The 14,328-nt window shown below is 43.9% G+C and overlaps 1 protein-coding gene across 1 annotated transcript in view; it reads right to left on the minus strand.

Moving 5' to 3' along the window:
• The window catches only part of ASTN1 (astrotactin 1), a 325,861-nt gene that overhangs the window by 99,269 nt on the left and 212,264 nt on the right, over window positions 1-14,328 (minus strand). Inside the window, exons 9-11 of the mRNA XM_059937103.1 lie at window positions 8,595-8,669; window positions 1,590-1,727; window positions 925-1,075 (exon numbers count right to left, since the gene is read on the minus strand). Of these exons, the coding sequence (XP_059793086.1) occupies window positions 925-1,075; window positions 1,590-1,727; window positions 8,595-8,669 (364 nt within the window). The remainder of the gene's footprint in view (window positions 1-924; window positions 1,076-1,589; window positions 1,728-8,594; window positions 8,670-14,328) is intronic.

Genomic DNA, 14,328 nt, shown 5'->3' on the forward strand with positions numbered 1-14,328 from the left:
TTCCTCTCTTTTATGCCAACTTTGTGTATGGCTTTCCTGTCTTTCTTCTCTGCCCTGTTCCCTCTCCTCTCTGTCAGGGTTGCATCATTCCGCTCTCAAAAGAAGGGAAGGCTGAAACCTGACAATGGTGTTGATGGGCATGAAAATGACTAATATTAACGGCACCAGGAGCTGAAGCCTTGCCCATCTGCTCCTGCCTCCATTTACCTGCGTGGGTCCATCAATCTTCATATCCACGGCATGGGAGATAGCTTGGTCCACTCTAACCCAAACAGTCTTTCTAGTTCATAGCATCACATAGTTTACACGTAGCGAAAGTCCATATAGCTGATAAAGTAGAAAACCACATTTGGGGAAGCAGGACTTCACTGCTATGGTCTCAAAGAGGACATATTTTTATTTCTTCTCTACCATTCCTGGCATAACTTACTTCTTTCACCATTCTGGCCTTAGATATGTGTCTTCTAAAATTTCCTATTATAGTCAATGTAATTTGACTCCTGACAAAGGTAGGTTTCTTCTAGAATTTCCTACTATAGTAAATGCAGTCTATTTCCTACTAGAGTCAATATTATACTATTAAGCAGTTAATTCGTTCTCAAATTGTTTGAGGGGATCCCTCATCAACTAGAGTGCAAGACTGGCAAGAAAGGACCATGCTACATAGTTCATGACATTTTCCTAGGATAGTTATAGTACACACAATAGGTGCTCCATAAATACCTCTTGATTAAATGACTGGTAATTAGCTCCTCATCTCTGTCAAAAGAAAATTCATAATGTAGACTAGACCGTAGTTACAACTAGGGAGGAATCATTCTTCACCCTCTCTTTTACTCACAGTATGCTTTCAACTCTATCTGCATTGTGTCTTATCCTGTGGCCCCTCTTCCTGAAATTACAAGCTCGACAGGGCAGACATACCACGCAACCAGTGGAGTCCAGCTTGCGATCTGAGATGCAACGGAAGTTCTTACTGCAGCCCCCATTATCCTTGCTGCAATCACGGACTGGTCCAAAGGAATCTAAGAGGACCTCCAGGCTGTCAAAGGAGGATGAGGTCATCAGCTCCTCTCTGTAAGGAGAAAGAGCAGGAGGTAGGAGGAGGCCAGGGGACGCCAGGTGCAACAGGTAGCCTCACATTCCACGTTGCTGTCTGGCCAACCGGATCATGTCTTACTCTCTCTTACAAATATTAAAGATCAACCATACTCTGAGCCTTGAACTAACAAATTATGGACATTCTCCATCTCTGGGAAATAAGCCAAGGCTGTAACTCCTGGTCAAAGAAGAAGGTCTCAACTCAGGCAAGGAAATTAACATTTTATTGCCTGTCAGTCCTGAGGGTCTGTGGGAAGTGCTTATAAACTCTAATTTTATGTCCTCTCTCGGTACACGGACTTGGGGTGTGCACTATTGACCCAGATAGTGTAGATCCTGGCACTGCATCTGGGGAATTGGAAGGCAGCCTGCCAACTTTTCCTTCCAGCTTGTCTTGATTCCCTTCCCAGCACCTTGGGCGTTCAGGTAGTTTCCCACTCGGCCTCCCAAACCCGTTGTGGGCCTCAGCGTCCCGAGGCTGGACTCACCTGACCTCCACAGCATCCTCCATCACTGTCATGTCTGTCTTACACTTTGCCGATGGGTTGATGGCCAGTTCAGCTGGTGGAATCACAAAGCTCTTGCTGAGGGGCAACCACATGCCCTCCCCGAGGGTGTAGGTGAATCTGCAGAGACACCCAACACCAGCTGGTTATGACTGGTGGGATAAGCACCCCACTGGAGGACCTGGCACTCTACCTCCAGCTGCTTCCTTCTTAGCCCTCGTAGTCCTCTCCAAAAAGGAGAGCTTATTGTCATTTTATGGACGAGATGATCGAGTCTGAGGCAGGCAGAGAGGCCTACCTCTGCTCACGTGTCCAGCCGGTTGGAGAACTGATGATGGCATCCACTTGCCCGCTGTTAAAAGTGTCTTTTTTTTTTCATATCATAAGCAATCAAGTTCCAGTTTCCTTCAGATTTGAAACTGGGCTTCCCCGATCTTAAGTCAGATATAATTGGAAGCATTTTAATTGGAAAGATGTACCGGCCTCCCACCATTCCCATCCCCCACGTTGCACACCCACAGTGGTAGCGACGGTTTCTCTCTGTGCCTGGAGGAGCCCTACCAAGGAAAAGAAAGAAGAAAAGCTCCCTTTTTCTGGCTTCTGTGTGATGGGAGCAGAAATGACTGAAGCCAGGAGCCTCCCGGGAGGAGAGAAGAGGGATGAAGAAGGCAGGCCCAGATGTATTCTCCGCACTCCTACCCACACCCCTAGCTAATGCCGCTAACCCTCAGGAGACAGGGAAGATTTTTCTTTTTTCTTATAACAAGGGCTAAAAGGAATAAAGGAATCAATCAGCATTTCACGGGAGAGCTTAAGGAAACCATGAGAGATTATTTGTTTATTTATTCATTCATTTTATTTCAAAGGCATTCAAATCCTCTGTGTTCACAGTCAAAAATAGTCCCTGGGATAAAAGCCAGTGTGGGTGGGATAGCACGAGGCTGTGGCAGTCTGGCGTCCCCTTCCCACTTTAATTGCAGGGAGGAACAATGGAAGGATGCGTACAATTGAACGGAACCAGCACCGGCTCCATTAGCAAGCTGGTCACAGAGCACCACTTCAGACTCCCGCTCCTTTCCCCTAACTTGTACACTCCCCTCTCCACTCCCCAGGTTGCCTGAGATGCTAGGAAACCAGACTGATGACATGAGATCTTTTATGAGACGCGTAGCCCTCTCCAGGACGCGGGCCACAGAGAATCCCCACTGACCAAGGCTCACGAGTTATAAGCAGCCAAACCCCGTGATTTTCATGCACTCCCTGAACAACAGACCTGGGCAACAGAGCAGCTGAAAGAAGAGAAAGCAGGCACCCAGGGGAGAGGCAAAACCACTGAGCAAGTGGGATGTGGCCAGGATTGGGGAGATTTCTCCCTCATTCCCAGCCGTACTCTCAGTCCCCTACTTCTTGGACCTGTGGGGCAAACCTCTGCATTAAACAGCATTGAAATAGCAGAGATCCTTTTTGCTCTGAAGGAGGCACTCGACTCTCCCTGCCCACAGGAACAGGAGGCTAGGGTGGGGCTAGGTCTGTGCAGGAGGGGTCTCTACCAGGTGAGGGAGACCCATTACTAGGGGGACAGAAGAGGAAACCCACCACCCCACTCTTCTGTGAAGCAGCTGGTGAAACTGAAGGCATGCCAGTTCCTTCACACACACACACACACACACACACGCACAATCACCTGGCAAGATTAAGGAGCCAATTCAGGGCAGGTGATTGCCCCAAGGTGCCTGGAACCTGGGGCTTAAGGAAGAATGTGGGTTCAAGGCAACAACATTTAAGTGAGTTTCGTAATGGGCATTGTTAAGAGACTCTAATAGGCAGGCTGGGGTGGGCACACCACTAATCTTACGCATAATACACTGTTTCAGAGAGGACATATGCAATATTGAACGGTACCAGGGAGAAGGCGGTTTATTTGGACATAGACGGGAGTTTTTGTTTTCTATTTCGGTTTTAAAATGACAAGTTTTGCATTGATGCAGAGCAACAAATCTGTGACCTGTAGCTTATAACTTCTGTAACAGATTTTAGAAGACGGTTGGCAATTCTAGCATATTTCTTTTGGGAGAGAGATCCATGTCCATCCAATCTCACAGTTTTCCCTTCCTCCTCTGCATGCAGTAATCTTTTGAAAGGACATGCAAACCACATCTTTCTCCAGCTGACACTGTTTATTTAAGGGCACCCAGACCCACAGAACACCGTCCACATCTCCGAAGATGTCACACTTCAGCTTCTTCTTTCACCAAGCCCTGCTTCAAACTGTGTTCCTACAATGCGATCTGACTGTAACTCCAAAGGTCGTCCTAATTTTCTCGCCTCTTTGCCTTTGCTCTTAATAGTCCTTCTTTCTGAATTTTCTTTTCTCTCTCCTTTGCCACACTCCTACTCATTTTAAGACTCAGGTAAGGTCGCATCTCTTCCTGAAAGCCCTCCAGGGCCTTCATGCTCTTAGGCTGAGTAAGGGACTCTCTTCTGCGTACGTACACATGGTGCCTTGTCACCCCTGAGATGTTGATCTGCACCCATCTTTTCATGTGTCCATCACCATTCATAAGAATGTGCTCTCTTGGTAGGCAGGGGACGGTTCTTTGTCATCTTTGTATCCCCACTGCCAAACATAATTTCTGACCCAGGAATGTCACTCCATAAATATTTATGGACTGCTCGACAAGGAGATTTAGCTATGCTCTTTAGTTCGAACAGGCTGCTAGGGGAGATAATCCCAATTTCCCAATTTAAAGATAGAAATGGTGGTGAAAATTACTCTTCATTTAAAACAGGATATGGGTTAACCTCTGGGTTTGAATACATTTGATGTTTGAGATGGATCTGGGTTTGACAGGATAAAGAACTTCCTCAGAGCACAGAAACTTCTGAAACATGACACTCTACCAAGTTAACAAGAAAACCTTCACTCTCTGGTAGGGTCAAGGTGAAACCTTGTAGGGGAAGCAAAGTCAGGTGTGGGTAGAGACTAACCTTTATTGAGAACTTTCTAAAGGCAGGTGCTCTTAGAGTTGCCTCATTTATCCTCACAACAGCCCTCTGAGGTTAGTCATTTGGTTCCATTTTACCAAGCCATCAACCAACATTTTAAGAAGTTTTGTAACCTCCCCAAGGTCACCTCTCCATAAGTGGGAAGGAGGGGGGTTGGTCTGATTCTCAGAGTATTGCTCAGAGCTGCTTTCCAGCCCATGTTGGCTCATGCCTATGAAATTCTGAAGTTTTCTTTTATCTGCAAAATCTACGGAGTGACTCCAAAAACTAAATATAGAACAAACTGTCAGAGGAAAGCTGCGTCCTAAAATCTCATCTATCCCTCATCCATGCAGATTTGGCAGGAACAACTTCAAAAAGCCACCAAAGAGAAGTTGGGTGAATATCTGAAATGCTTTCCCAGGTTGGGTCTTCTCGCATGACAGCTGGTGGTGACCACTGCAGTTAATGGCTCAGCTGTGGGCTGAGTCCTGCACATGGCCCTTTTGAACTAGAGCTTGAAATTTCTGTCCAGAAGCAAGGGCTTGCCAGAAAGCACTGGACAGAAAAAGCCTGTGCTCTCATCGTGGCTTGGCATGAAATAGAATGTGGGAAAACTGATAAATGGCTCTTAGCCTGGCATCTCCACCCTTTCTTAGAGAAAGCCATGCCAGAATGAGGTATTATTCCAAAGGATGCAGGTACGCATTTGGGAGGAAGGTCTCTGAGAGAAAAATTTGGTCTGTACTCACCCCTGCCACGAGAGGGCCTAGTGGAATGGAGTGATCCTAGCTACCATAGAAAGAACATCTTCAGTATAAAGCTGAGTTGGGTGAGGAGACTTATTCTGGAGATTCAGGGTTCCCTTGGACCCTTTGAGTCTAGCTTGGACCCTTCCCAGGTTCTTTGGGATTACAGATTACCAAGGTTAGGTTAGGTATCAAGGTTTTTTCCTAATCTGGCTAGGAAATACCTGACATGATCATCTACAGATATTTATTGAAGACCAACTATGTTTAAAATGGTATGTTAACCCTAATGAAAGAAATTCAATTTTAAATATAAAAAAAGCAAAACTGTTATTCTATAAATAAACCCACAGACTACTAAGAGACACGAAAAAAAAAAATGGTATGTTAGATATTAAATATTTAAAACCATATAGGGTATTTCCCTGCCCTTCAGGAAGACAACCATTTCACTGGAGAAGCAAATAGGCAAATTAAAAATTAACATGAAATAAATAATTGACAAATAAATATTAAAGCTAGTATATATACAAATTTGGAAGGAAGAAGTCATTGTGGATTGATGCAATGGATTGGAGAAGCTTCAGGCCAGTGTTTCTCAATCCTGGGTACAGATTAGAATTACTGTGGTGTTTTAAAAAACACTCATGCCCTGGTCCCACCTCCCAGAACTTTTGAATTAATTGGTTTATTCTGGGTAAGAACATTGTTTTTTTTGTTTTTTTGTTTTTTTTTTTTTTGCCACACCAGATGGCATGTGGGATCCTAGTTCCCCGACCAGGGATTGAACTCGTGGCCCCTGCCTTGGAAGCCCAGAGTCTTACCCACTCTCACTGGGGATTCTCATGGAGGGCCATGGTTGGAGAACAATTCTTGGATGAGACTGTAAATTCCTTGACGTCAGGGACTATCTTGGTCACATTTGTTTGGTCATATCTACATTATCTTGAACAGTACCTTGCAATAGTAGGTGCTCAATAGATGTTGAGTTTAGCTGAAACTGGGTCTAGACCATGACAATGGGTAGTGTTTATAGTAGGAGAAGAATATGCATAGAGGACGGAGTCTGAGCAGATGTGCAGAGTGGGAAATATGCAAGTTGTCAGGGGCAGTGGATCAGTTAGAAGGTAGATTTGACTATGAATGGAAGGTTCTATAAGAGAAAAGCAGCTTATTAAGAGGGAGTTGTACATTGACATTCAATTGAGGAAAGACTTGAATGTCAGAATTTAAATTTTATTCCACAGTCCAGGGAAATATGCAGTGGCTTGGAATTTATCAAGACTCTAAATCATAAGTGAACAGAGTAGCAAGTAAATAGTCATTTAGCTCCTTTAAGAAATTGCAGTCACTGACCAGGTCATAGAATTTTCCAGACTGGCCATTGGCAGTTGGTTTACTCAGATCACAGAAGGTTCTCATTAAAATTCTTAGTACCTGAAATAAGGAGGTCATGACCTGGTGTTTTCATCTGAGAGACTAGTTACTGTTATGTTAAGGATCAAAATGATTAAACACTTATTGATTAACCCACTGGTTTCTGAGATAGTTGACTGCATGGGTCAAACCACACATGTGATCCCCTCTGTAGTGATTGGGTATCACATCTAGTTGGTACTTAACAAGCTTGAAAAGAACAAATGATGCTTGTGGGGATGGAAGCACATTTTCTGAGCTGGTTCTACTCTAAAAGCAATTTCATTAAGGGCCTGGTTTTTCAAAGTGTTAGTTTCGGACCTTTAGGGGAGAGGGAACTTATCCGTGTTAACAGAACTGCACCAGGCTCTCCATCTGCCTTATCTTTATCACCCTTCATAAGTTCCAACAGACCAGCAGCAGGAAAAAGGGAGAAAAAAGTTTGCCAAATAATAATAAATCATTGTTGGAAAGTTTAAATGCCCGAGTCATAGTCTAAGGAATATAGCTAACACCTCTTGCGGCACAAATCCTCAAAAGCAGCCTGTGGCCAATGTCATTAACATGACCCAGCCCATCCCCGGAGAGACATCGGGAGAGAAGAGGGCAAGGGAAGGCTCTGTGAGGAAGCGGCTCTGTGAATCTGCACTCTAGCTAGAAGCGTGCCTTAGGAGAGCACGGCAGTGGCAGAACCCAGAGCATCCAAGGCAGCAGGGAGGAGCAGGAGAAGCTGAGGCAGAGCAGCCAGCTCGAGGAGGCAAATGCAGGAGCGAAATGAACACCAAGGCCAGGACTGGCTGACAGAGAGGGTCTGGGGAAGGGGTTTGGAAAGACAGCAGTGAATAGGTGAGACTCCTCACAGTGTATGAGTGCAGTGAAAAGAAGGAAGCAAGTTTTCCATTCGCTCACCATTCCTCCAGTATGGCTATGCAGTAGCTTAATGCCTCCTCTGACATCAAACACTCGGGCAGGACTATTTACTTCTTCTCCCAGAGGGCTTGCTCATGAAGGGAGATGTATTCATGTCCATACCTCCTGCACAAGCACAATCTCTGGCACTTAGTGGGTACTCAGTTGATGCACGTTAAGTGAAAAATAGATTGACAGACAGAATAAACGGATGATAAGATCTTAGCTTGGAAATGAACTTGTGTTCCAGCTAAGGTCTGGTATGAACTAAACTTTATGAAAATCTCATAGTTCATGGCTGGCACCCAAATTCTTCCTGTGTTTGCTGACTTTTCTAATATGTACCATTCCCAGGTGTGTAGGTAGAAATTTGGGAGGGACTAGAAACATCCAATTTGTTCAGGAGGGTAGTAGATTAAAGAAAATGATAATGAGGTATAGCTGAGAAAGGAGGGAGGCAGGGATGGGAGGGATTAATTTTGAACAACTTAAGTCTTTATGAGGAAGGTGCAAATTAGATGCAAAATGAAGAGGCAAAAACTAACATTAGTTGCTTGTTCTGTGTCAGTTTCTGTGCCAGGGGCTTTCCCTGCATTATCTCATATACTCCTCACAACAATAGAGCAAGGCATGTAATGAAGCTCTGTTTAACAAATGTGGAAACTGGGGGCTCCAAGAGGTTAAGTAAATGACTGGGGGTCACAGAGCAGGCAAGGAAGGAAGCCAGGACCCCAACAGAATCTGTCCGGCCTCAACATCCTCCATGCTGTCACTGGATGAAGGGGGGCAAGCGCTGCTGTTACTAGGAGGGCAGAATGACTAAAAGTGTTCCCCATTTTATAAATTATCACTAGGAAAGAAAGTTCAGTGGGAAGTGGGACATGGGGCTTGCAGAGATATAAAAGCAAGTCCCTAGACAACAACTTACCTGAATATTTTATCAGAAGGCTGTTCTCCCAAAACCAGGTCAAAGCCTCGCTGAAATATTGTATAAGGCCAAGGCCTGAAAGGAGAAATAGCATGCAATTAAAGTCAACCAACAAACACTCCCTGAATGTCTACTCTGTGCCAGTTACCATACCAGGTTCTGGAGACCCAAAGACAAAGAGGACATAGTCCCTCAAGAATCCCACTAAAGTGAGCTTACAAGACCTGGAATGCTGGAACCCAACCAAGAACAGGATCAATGCAAAAATCACTGACCCACTAGGAAAGTGGAATTTAATAGACATGACAATTGGAACTCTGTACAGAGTAAAATTATAATAATGTCCGTCAGATGTTATGGAAAAACCCAAACGAACTTTTTGGCCAACCCAATAGATTTAACAGACACTTAGCTTTGCCTCACTGAAGAAAGAGAAGCAGTATGATTTCTTGGAAAGACGAAGCCTCTGGAATCAGACAGTTCTGGGTTCAAACTCTGTTCTGCTGTTGAGCCAACTGTCTACCTTTGGGCAGATTATTTGCCTTGTTGAGTTTAATCTCATCACTTGTAAAAACAGATTTGCTAATAGCTGCTTCACAGACCACCGTGAAGATGAAGCAAACCTTTTAGGCCAAGGTCACAGTTCATATCGGGTCCTCAACATGCTCCCTTTCCCTCAAAATGACATGAAGGTTCTGGGTCTTTGACAGGTTCCAGATGGTTTCAATCATTATAATGTCACTCATTCAATCAGAAACAACTGAAATGGTAGTTTTGAATAAGACTTAAATACGGGTCTCTCTAGTGAGCACCTGGACGTCCCATGTACTTGAAAGTAACAAATCTATTCCTTTTCAATAGTATATATCTCTTCACTAACCCAGATGTCCAACCCCAAAATTATTTAGTCCTTCAAGCAAGATGTATAAAGCCCAGCCTTGTGCAGGTACTAGATATTGGGCACATGGGGTGAACTGGGCCCTTGCTCTCATGGAACATACAGTCTCCAGTATAACCCAATCACACCAGCCCAATAACCTAATTACTGAGGATTTTACTGTAGACATGCCTTTGGTTTTCAAGGACCACAAAAAGTCAGGAGAATAAATCGACATAATTATTTGGGACTAAATCTAATACTAGGAATTGACCCAGTGGTTGTCAATGAGGGTGGTGTCACCAATAGAGAGTATTTGGGGAAATTTAGGGCAGTTGCCCTTGAATGACACAATGATTGCAGGACATTACTGGCATTTAGAAGGCAGGTCTAGGAAGGCTAGAATAGGGCAGTGCTCAGAATAGCCCTGCACAACAAAAAAATTCCCCCGTGTCCTGCAAACTTCTGAATGTCTTGCTGCACATTTATGTAGAAAAAACCTGCTTATAATTATCTGAGCCTAGATGCTATCTCCATTTACATACAAGCAACAAAGCAGCTTGTACTGTTTTAATATAAGATGAATTGTCTAGGTGCATAACTACCATGTAAATTAAGAGAAGATTATACACTATTATTTAGAAATTTTACTAAGGTTTGTTCATAATTTTGGAAAATCACATCATTGTCTACAATGCTGCTCATGGTCTTTGAATCACCAATACAGCATGTCTGTTTCAGTCTAATTGCTCTTACATATATCCTGTATTGCATATTACTTTACATATTATATTTTGGTGAATCTACATTAGATGCAAATGTCTGTCAACTTTATTATTTCTTCCATTGTAATACTGCAGAGAATTTATACATTAAAATAGTTATATCATTATAAATTCTATCTTAGCATTTCTCTTTTAATTACTATTAAGACATCATAGCATTTCTCTTTTAATTACTATTAAGACATTATATATATATTTATTTTTGTGTATTTAGATTTTATTATATATGAATTTCATTTAAGAATTATAAAAAAGGTTAAGTTTATTTGTCATAAAATAGGGTGTTGGGTCTGATAGGGTTGAGAACCACCAACTTAACCCAACCAGCTAACCAATTAACTACTTGAAGGAGTTGGTAGTTCCAAGGGGAGGCCACTGGGACTCCATAAGGGAGTGGCTGGGATGAATACGTTCCTTTTTGATGCTCACTATTTATAAACACTTTATTCCTGGAATTCAATTTAGAAATACCCTGAGGCAACTAGCATTGGCTCCAGAAAGTACCCAAACACTGTACTATGAATAACCCCTACATCAAATAAATAGCCCGTGTGTTTTTCATGTTTGTTCTGTTCTGGGGTTTGAATCTGATTTTTTTTTTTGCTGAACAGTGAGTGGTGGCTTGTGAGCAGCTAAAAAATATGTACTAATTCAAGAAAAAGACTAAAAATCAGGAGAAAAAAATGTCTGATCCTAGACACCTAGAGAGGGCAATAAAAAAAGAAAAGGGAGCTGCAACTTAATCTCTCTTTTGGGCAAAATGACATTTTATTTACTATCAGTTTAATAATTTTAAATAACACACGTTTTGCCTTCAAGTCATCTCTAGTGCTCAAAACGGGTGCAATGTGTAATTACAGTTAATTCTTGGCGTGGTTCCTCGGTTGTTTGAAAATATATCTTGAGGAGCCAAATTTTAGGACGAGTGTTGACTACAATGCGAACAATTAACTGCGTAGAATAACATAAATAAACCTGTATTCAGGCCATAGGTAATGGATCAATAAGCCCAGAAACATCGATTAAGCACACGTTGACATGTTGCTAGGTAGTCACGTCAAAGAGACTTCCTGCTCTCGAGAGGCCTGAATGTTAAGAAAGGCAGCTCAGATGTGCGGTCTGGACTCTGCCCTGATCACTGACAGGCAGCAGGACACAGTGGGTAGGACGTGGGTTCTGGAGCCAGCCTGACTATTCGAATTCCAGCTTAGCTAGCAATTGCTGTGGGACCTTGGGCAAGTCCCTTAATCATCTGTGAAATGAGGCTGAGGGTAATAATTTTATCTACCTGGCAAGGTTGTTAGAAGAAGGAACTAGTTACTATGGTTAAAGTGTTCAGAACAGTGCCTGACATTCAGTATGTGCCATGTAAGCATTTGTTAAATAAGTTAAATGTACTAGTTGCCTGAATCCAATATACATACTATAAAAAGGAGATTCCCAAATTTCTAATGAGGAAGAGGTGTCTTCCCCTAAGGTACAAACACAATGCAACACCAGGCTTTAACTCAGATCATAAATGTATCTGTGGCAGCTGGAGAGGAGGTAACGATGAGTGTGGGAAGACAACCCCCCCCGCACCTCCCACCGGGGCCCACTTCACAGAGCAGGGACGCTGCAGCACTGACATGAAATGCAGAGAGAGGGGAAGAGCACATTGTGAAATGGCAAGGGAAGGCGGAGAGACTGCGAACTGCTTCAGCAAAGGAGGAAAAAAGAATTGACTTACTTCCTTCCCACGAGTCAGGGATGGTGTGTCAGGGAGATGGGGATTCTTATTTGATTTATTTAGCAAATATTTATGGAGGGCCTATTGTGTGTGAACTGTGATACTAGGCAACAGGAGTCGGGATAAAGAGATTCTTGCTGTCGAAGGAATCTACAGTCTTTCTGAAGAAACACACATATGCCAGACAAATAGCAGAGGATGAGTAAAAGGGGGGAGGAACGGGATTGTCGGAGATAAGCTAAGTGGTCGTGGCAGTGGCAGATCACTCACCCTGGGCACCGGGAGGGCCGGGTGTTGGCGGCGCATGGCAGCGTAGCAGAGGGGAGCTTGATGCAGGTGAGTGGAGAGGCCACAGGGGGCCACCTAGGAAAAGGCAGGGGCAAAGTGATGAAGAGCTGGACCTGAAAGTGCTGAAAATACTTGGAGCTGAGACCAACTGAAAGAGGAAGAGGCCTCTGCATTAGGGCTTTCTGGGTGTGAGTCCAAGTAAAAAAATTGAATTGGCCTCACCAAAAAGAGGCCCATCATTGAGGATATATACACCTATATCCAGGCTCAGATGGAAGCTGCCTTGGGGATGCCCGGTAACAGGGTCTAGATGCCCTTATAATTGTCCCTCTCCTCTCTTGGCTCTATGTCTCACTCTACAGGACCATTTTTTCAAAATGTCTCAGGCACATGGTGGAAACTTGGCCTCCCGCAGGCTCCAGCTGATGTCTTTACAGGCTCAGACCACAGAGAGACACTACCCCTCCTCATTAGGAAAAACTAATCCGTGGAAGAACTGCTTGATCTATCTTTGATCAGATGAGGAACCTGGACCAGTCTCTGGGTCCCGGGAAGTAGAGGCATCTAAGTGGCTGGAACTCCCACTTGGTTTTCAGGACTAGAGTGGGGAGGAGGGTGAATGTCAAACAAAACAATCATTTCCACCTCAGCTTCCATCTGCTTGTGGTGGCAAGAGCGTGGCCTCCATCAGGAGTGGGTGGCATCACCGAGCAGACTGTGCCAACGTTAGTTTTGTGGAAAGACCACCCATCGAGCAGCCCAAGGATGATAGTGTCAGGCCAGATGCTGGGCAGGAGATTGAACACCGCAGTTGGAAGGAAACGTAAGTCTTTTGACTCCAACTTAGGTAACGTGGTCTTGAATATTCTCTGTCCTGCTCGGGCAACCCAGTCACATGTTGGTTTAGGAAAATTAGCAGCATCAGAAGTCAGAATAGAGCTTGTTTGTTTGTTAATATCTTCAGTCTGACAAATCAACACCCTGAAGATTTTCCTCCTGTGTGGGCAGCAGATGGCCTAGATTCAGGGGCCTCACAGGCCAGCACCGGAACCATCTGGGATCCATTGCCTCGAGCAGGGACATAATCTGTGCCACAGAGGAGCCCCACTGTAACGGAAACACAGCAGCCAGCAGGACACACCTGCAAATTGTGTATGCTCAGAGCTATTAGTAATCTCTTACTTGCCTTTTCTTTTCTGTCCCTGTCTCACACAATACACTCAGTTTATTCAGAGTCTTCCTTAAGCACTGGCAATTTCTAAGCTTTCAGTTTCTCTCCTCAATTCTTGCTCCTCTTTCTCAAGACACATCAGCTGTCACAGTGTTGTTTCCTTTAGTTGTTGGGTTAGGCCAGAAGTTGGTTGTGGCCTTGATTTGACTTGATTTGACTGGTTGCTTGTGCATTCCTACCACTGTGTAACCTAGACACAACTGAGTGAGTGGAATCCTGCATGGCCAGCCTGATGGAATGATCCCTTCACACCGGCTCTCCCAGGGCAGAAAGGCACCACTTCTGCTCTGGACAAGAGTATTTTAAAATCTGCTTTTTGATTACATGCTAGTCCCAGCTTTCCACCTAACAGTGGCACTTGGAAAGGGAACTCGGAAGTTTCTGGTCAGCATTGTCTGGTGATGGGCTTCCTTGTGGAGGACATAAGACTTATCACCTGGGGGTGAGTGGAGAAGGAAGAGATACAGATGATAGACAGATGACAGATAGATAGATAGACAGATAGATATAAAATAGGTGGGGGGATAGAGAGTGTGAGAGAGAATACATGTATGTATGTATGTATGCATGTATGTATGTGCAGACACAGTTCAGTGTAGGGAGAGAATGTTTCAGCTGGAGGCAATGATGAAAAAGGCATTTCATGATGGGCTTTCGAAAACTAGGGGCTTCTTCTGAACTCATATATTCTTCCACCTATCGCTAAAGAGATCATTTTATAAATGAAAATAATTTGTCCATAGTTAAATGAAAGCACATCCTTTTAAGCTTGCTTCTGGCCATGTTAGGCTAAGTTTCTGGTGGAAGCATGGTTCCAAAGTTTC

Source organism: Balaenoptera ricei, chromosome 1 (assembly GCF_028023285.1).
Source record: "Balaenoptera ricei isolate mBalRic1 chromosome 1, mBalRic1.hap2, whole genome shotgun sequence".
NCBI lineage: Eukaryota > Metazoa > Chordata > Mammalia > Artiodactyla > Balaenopteridae > Balaenoptera > Balaenoptera ricei.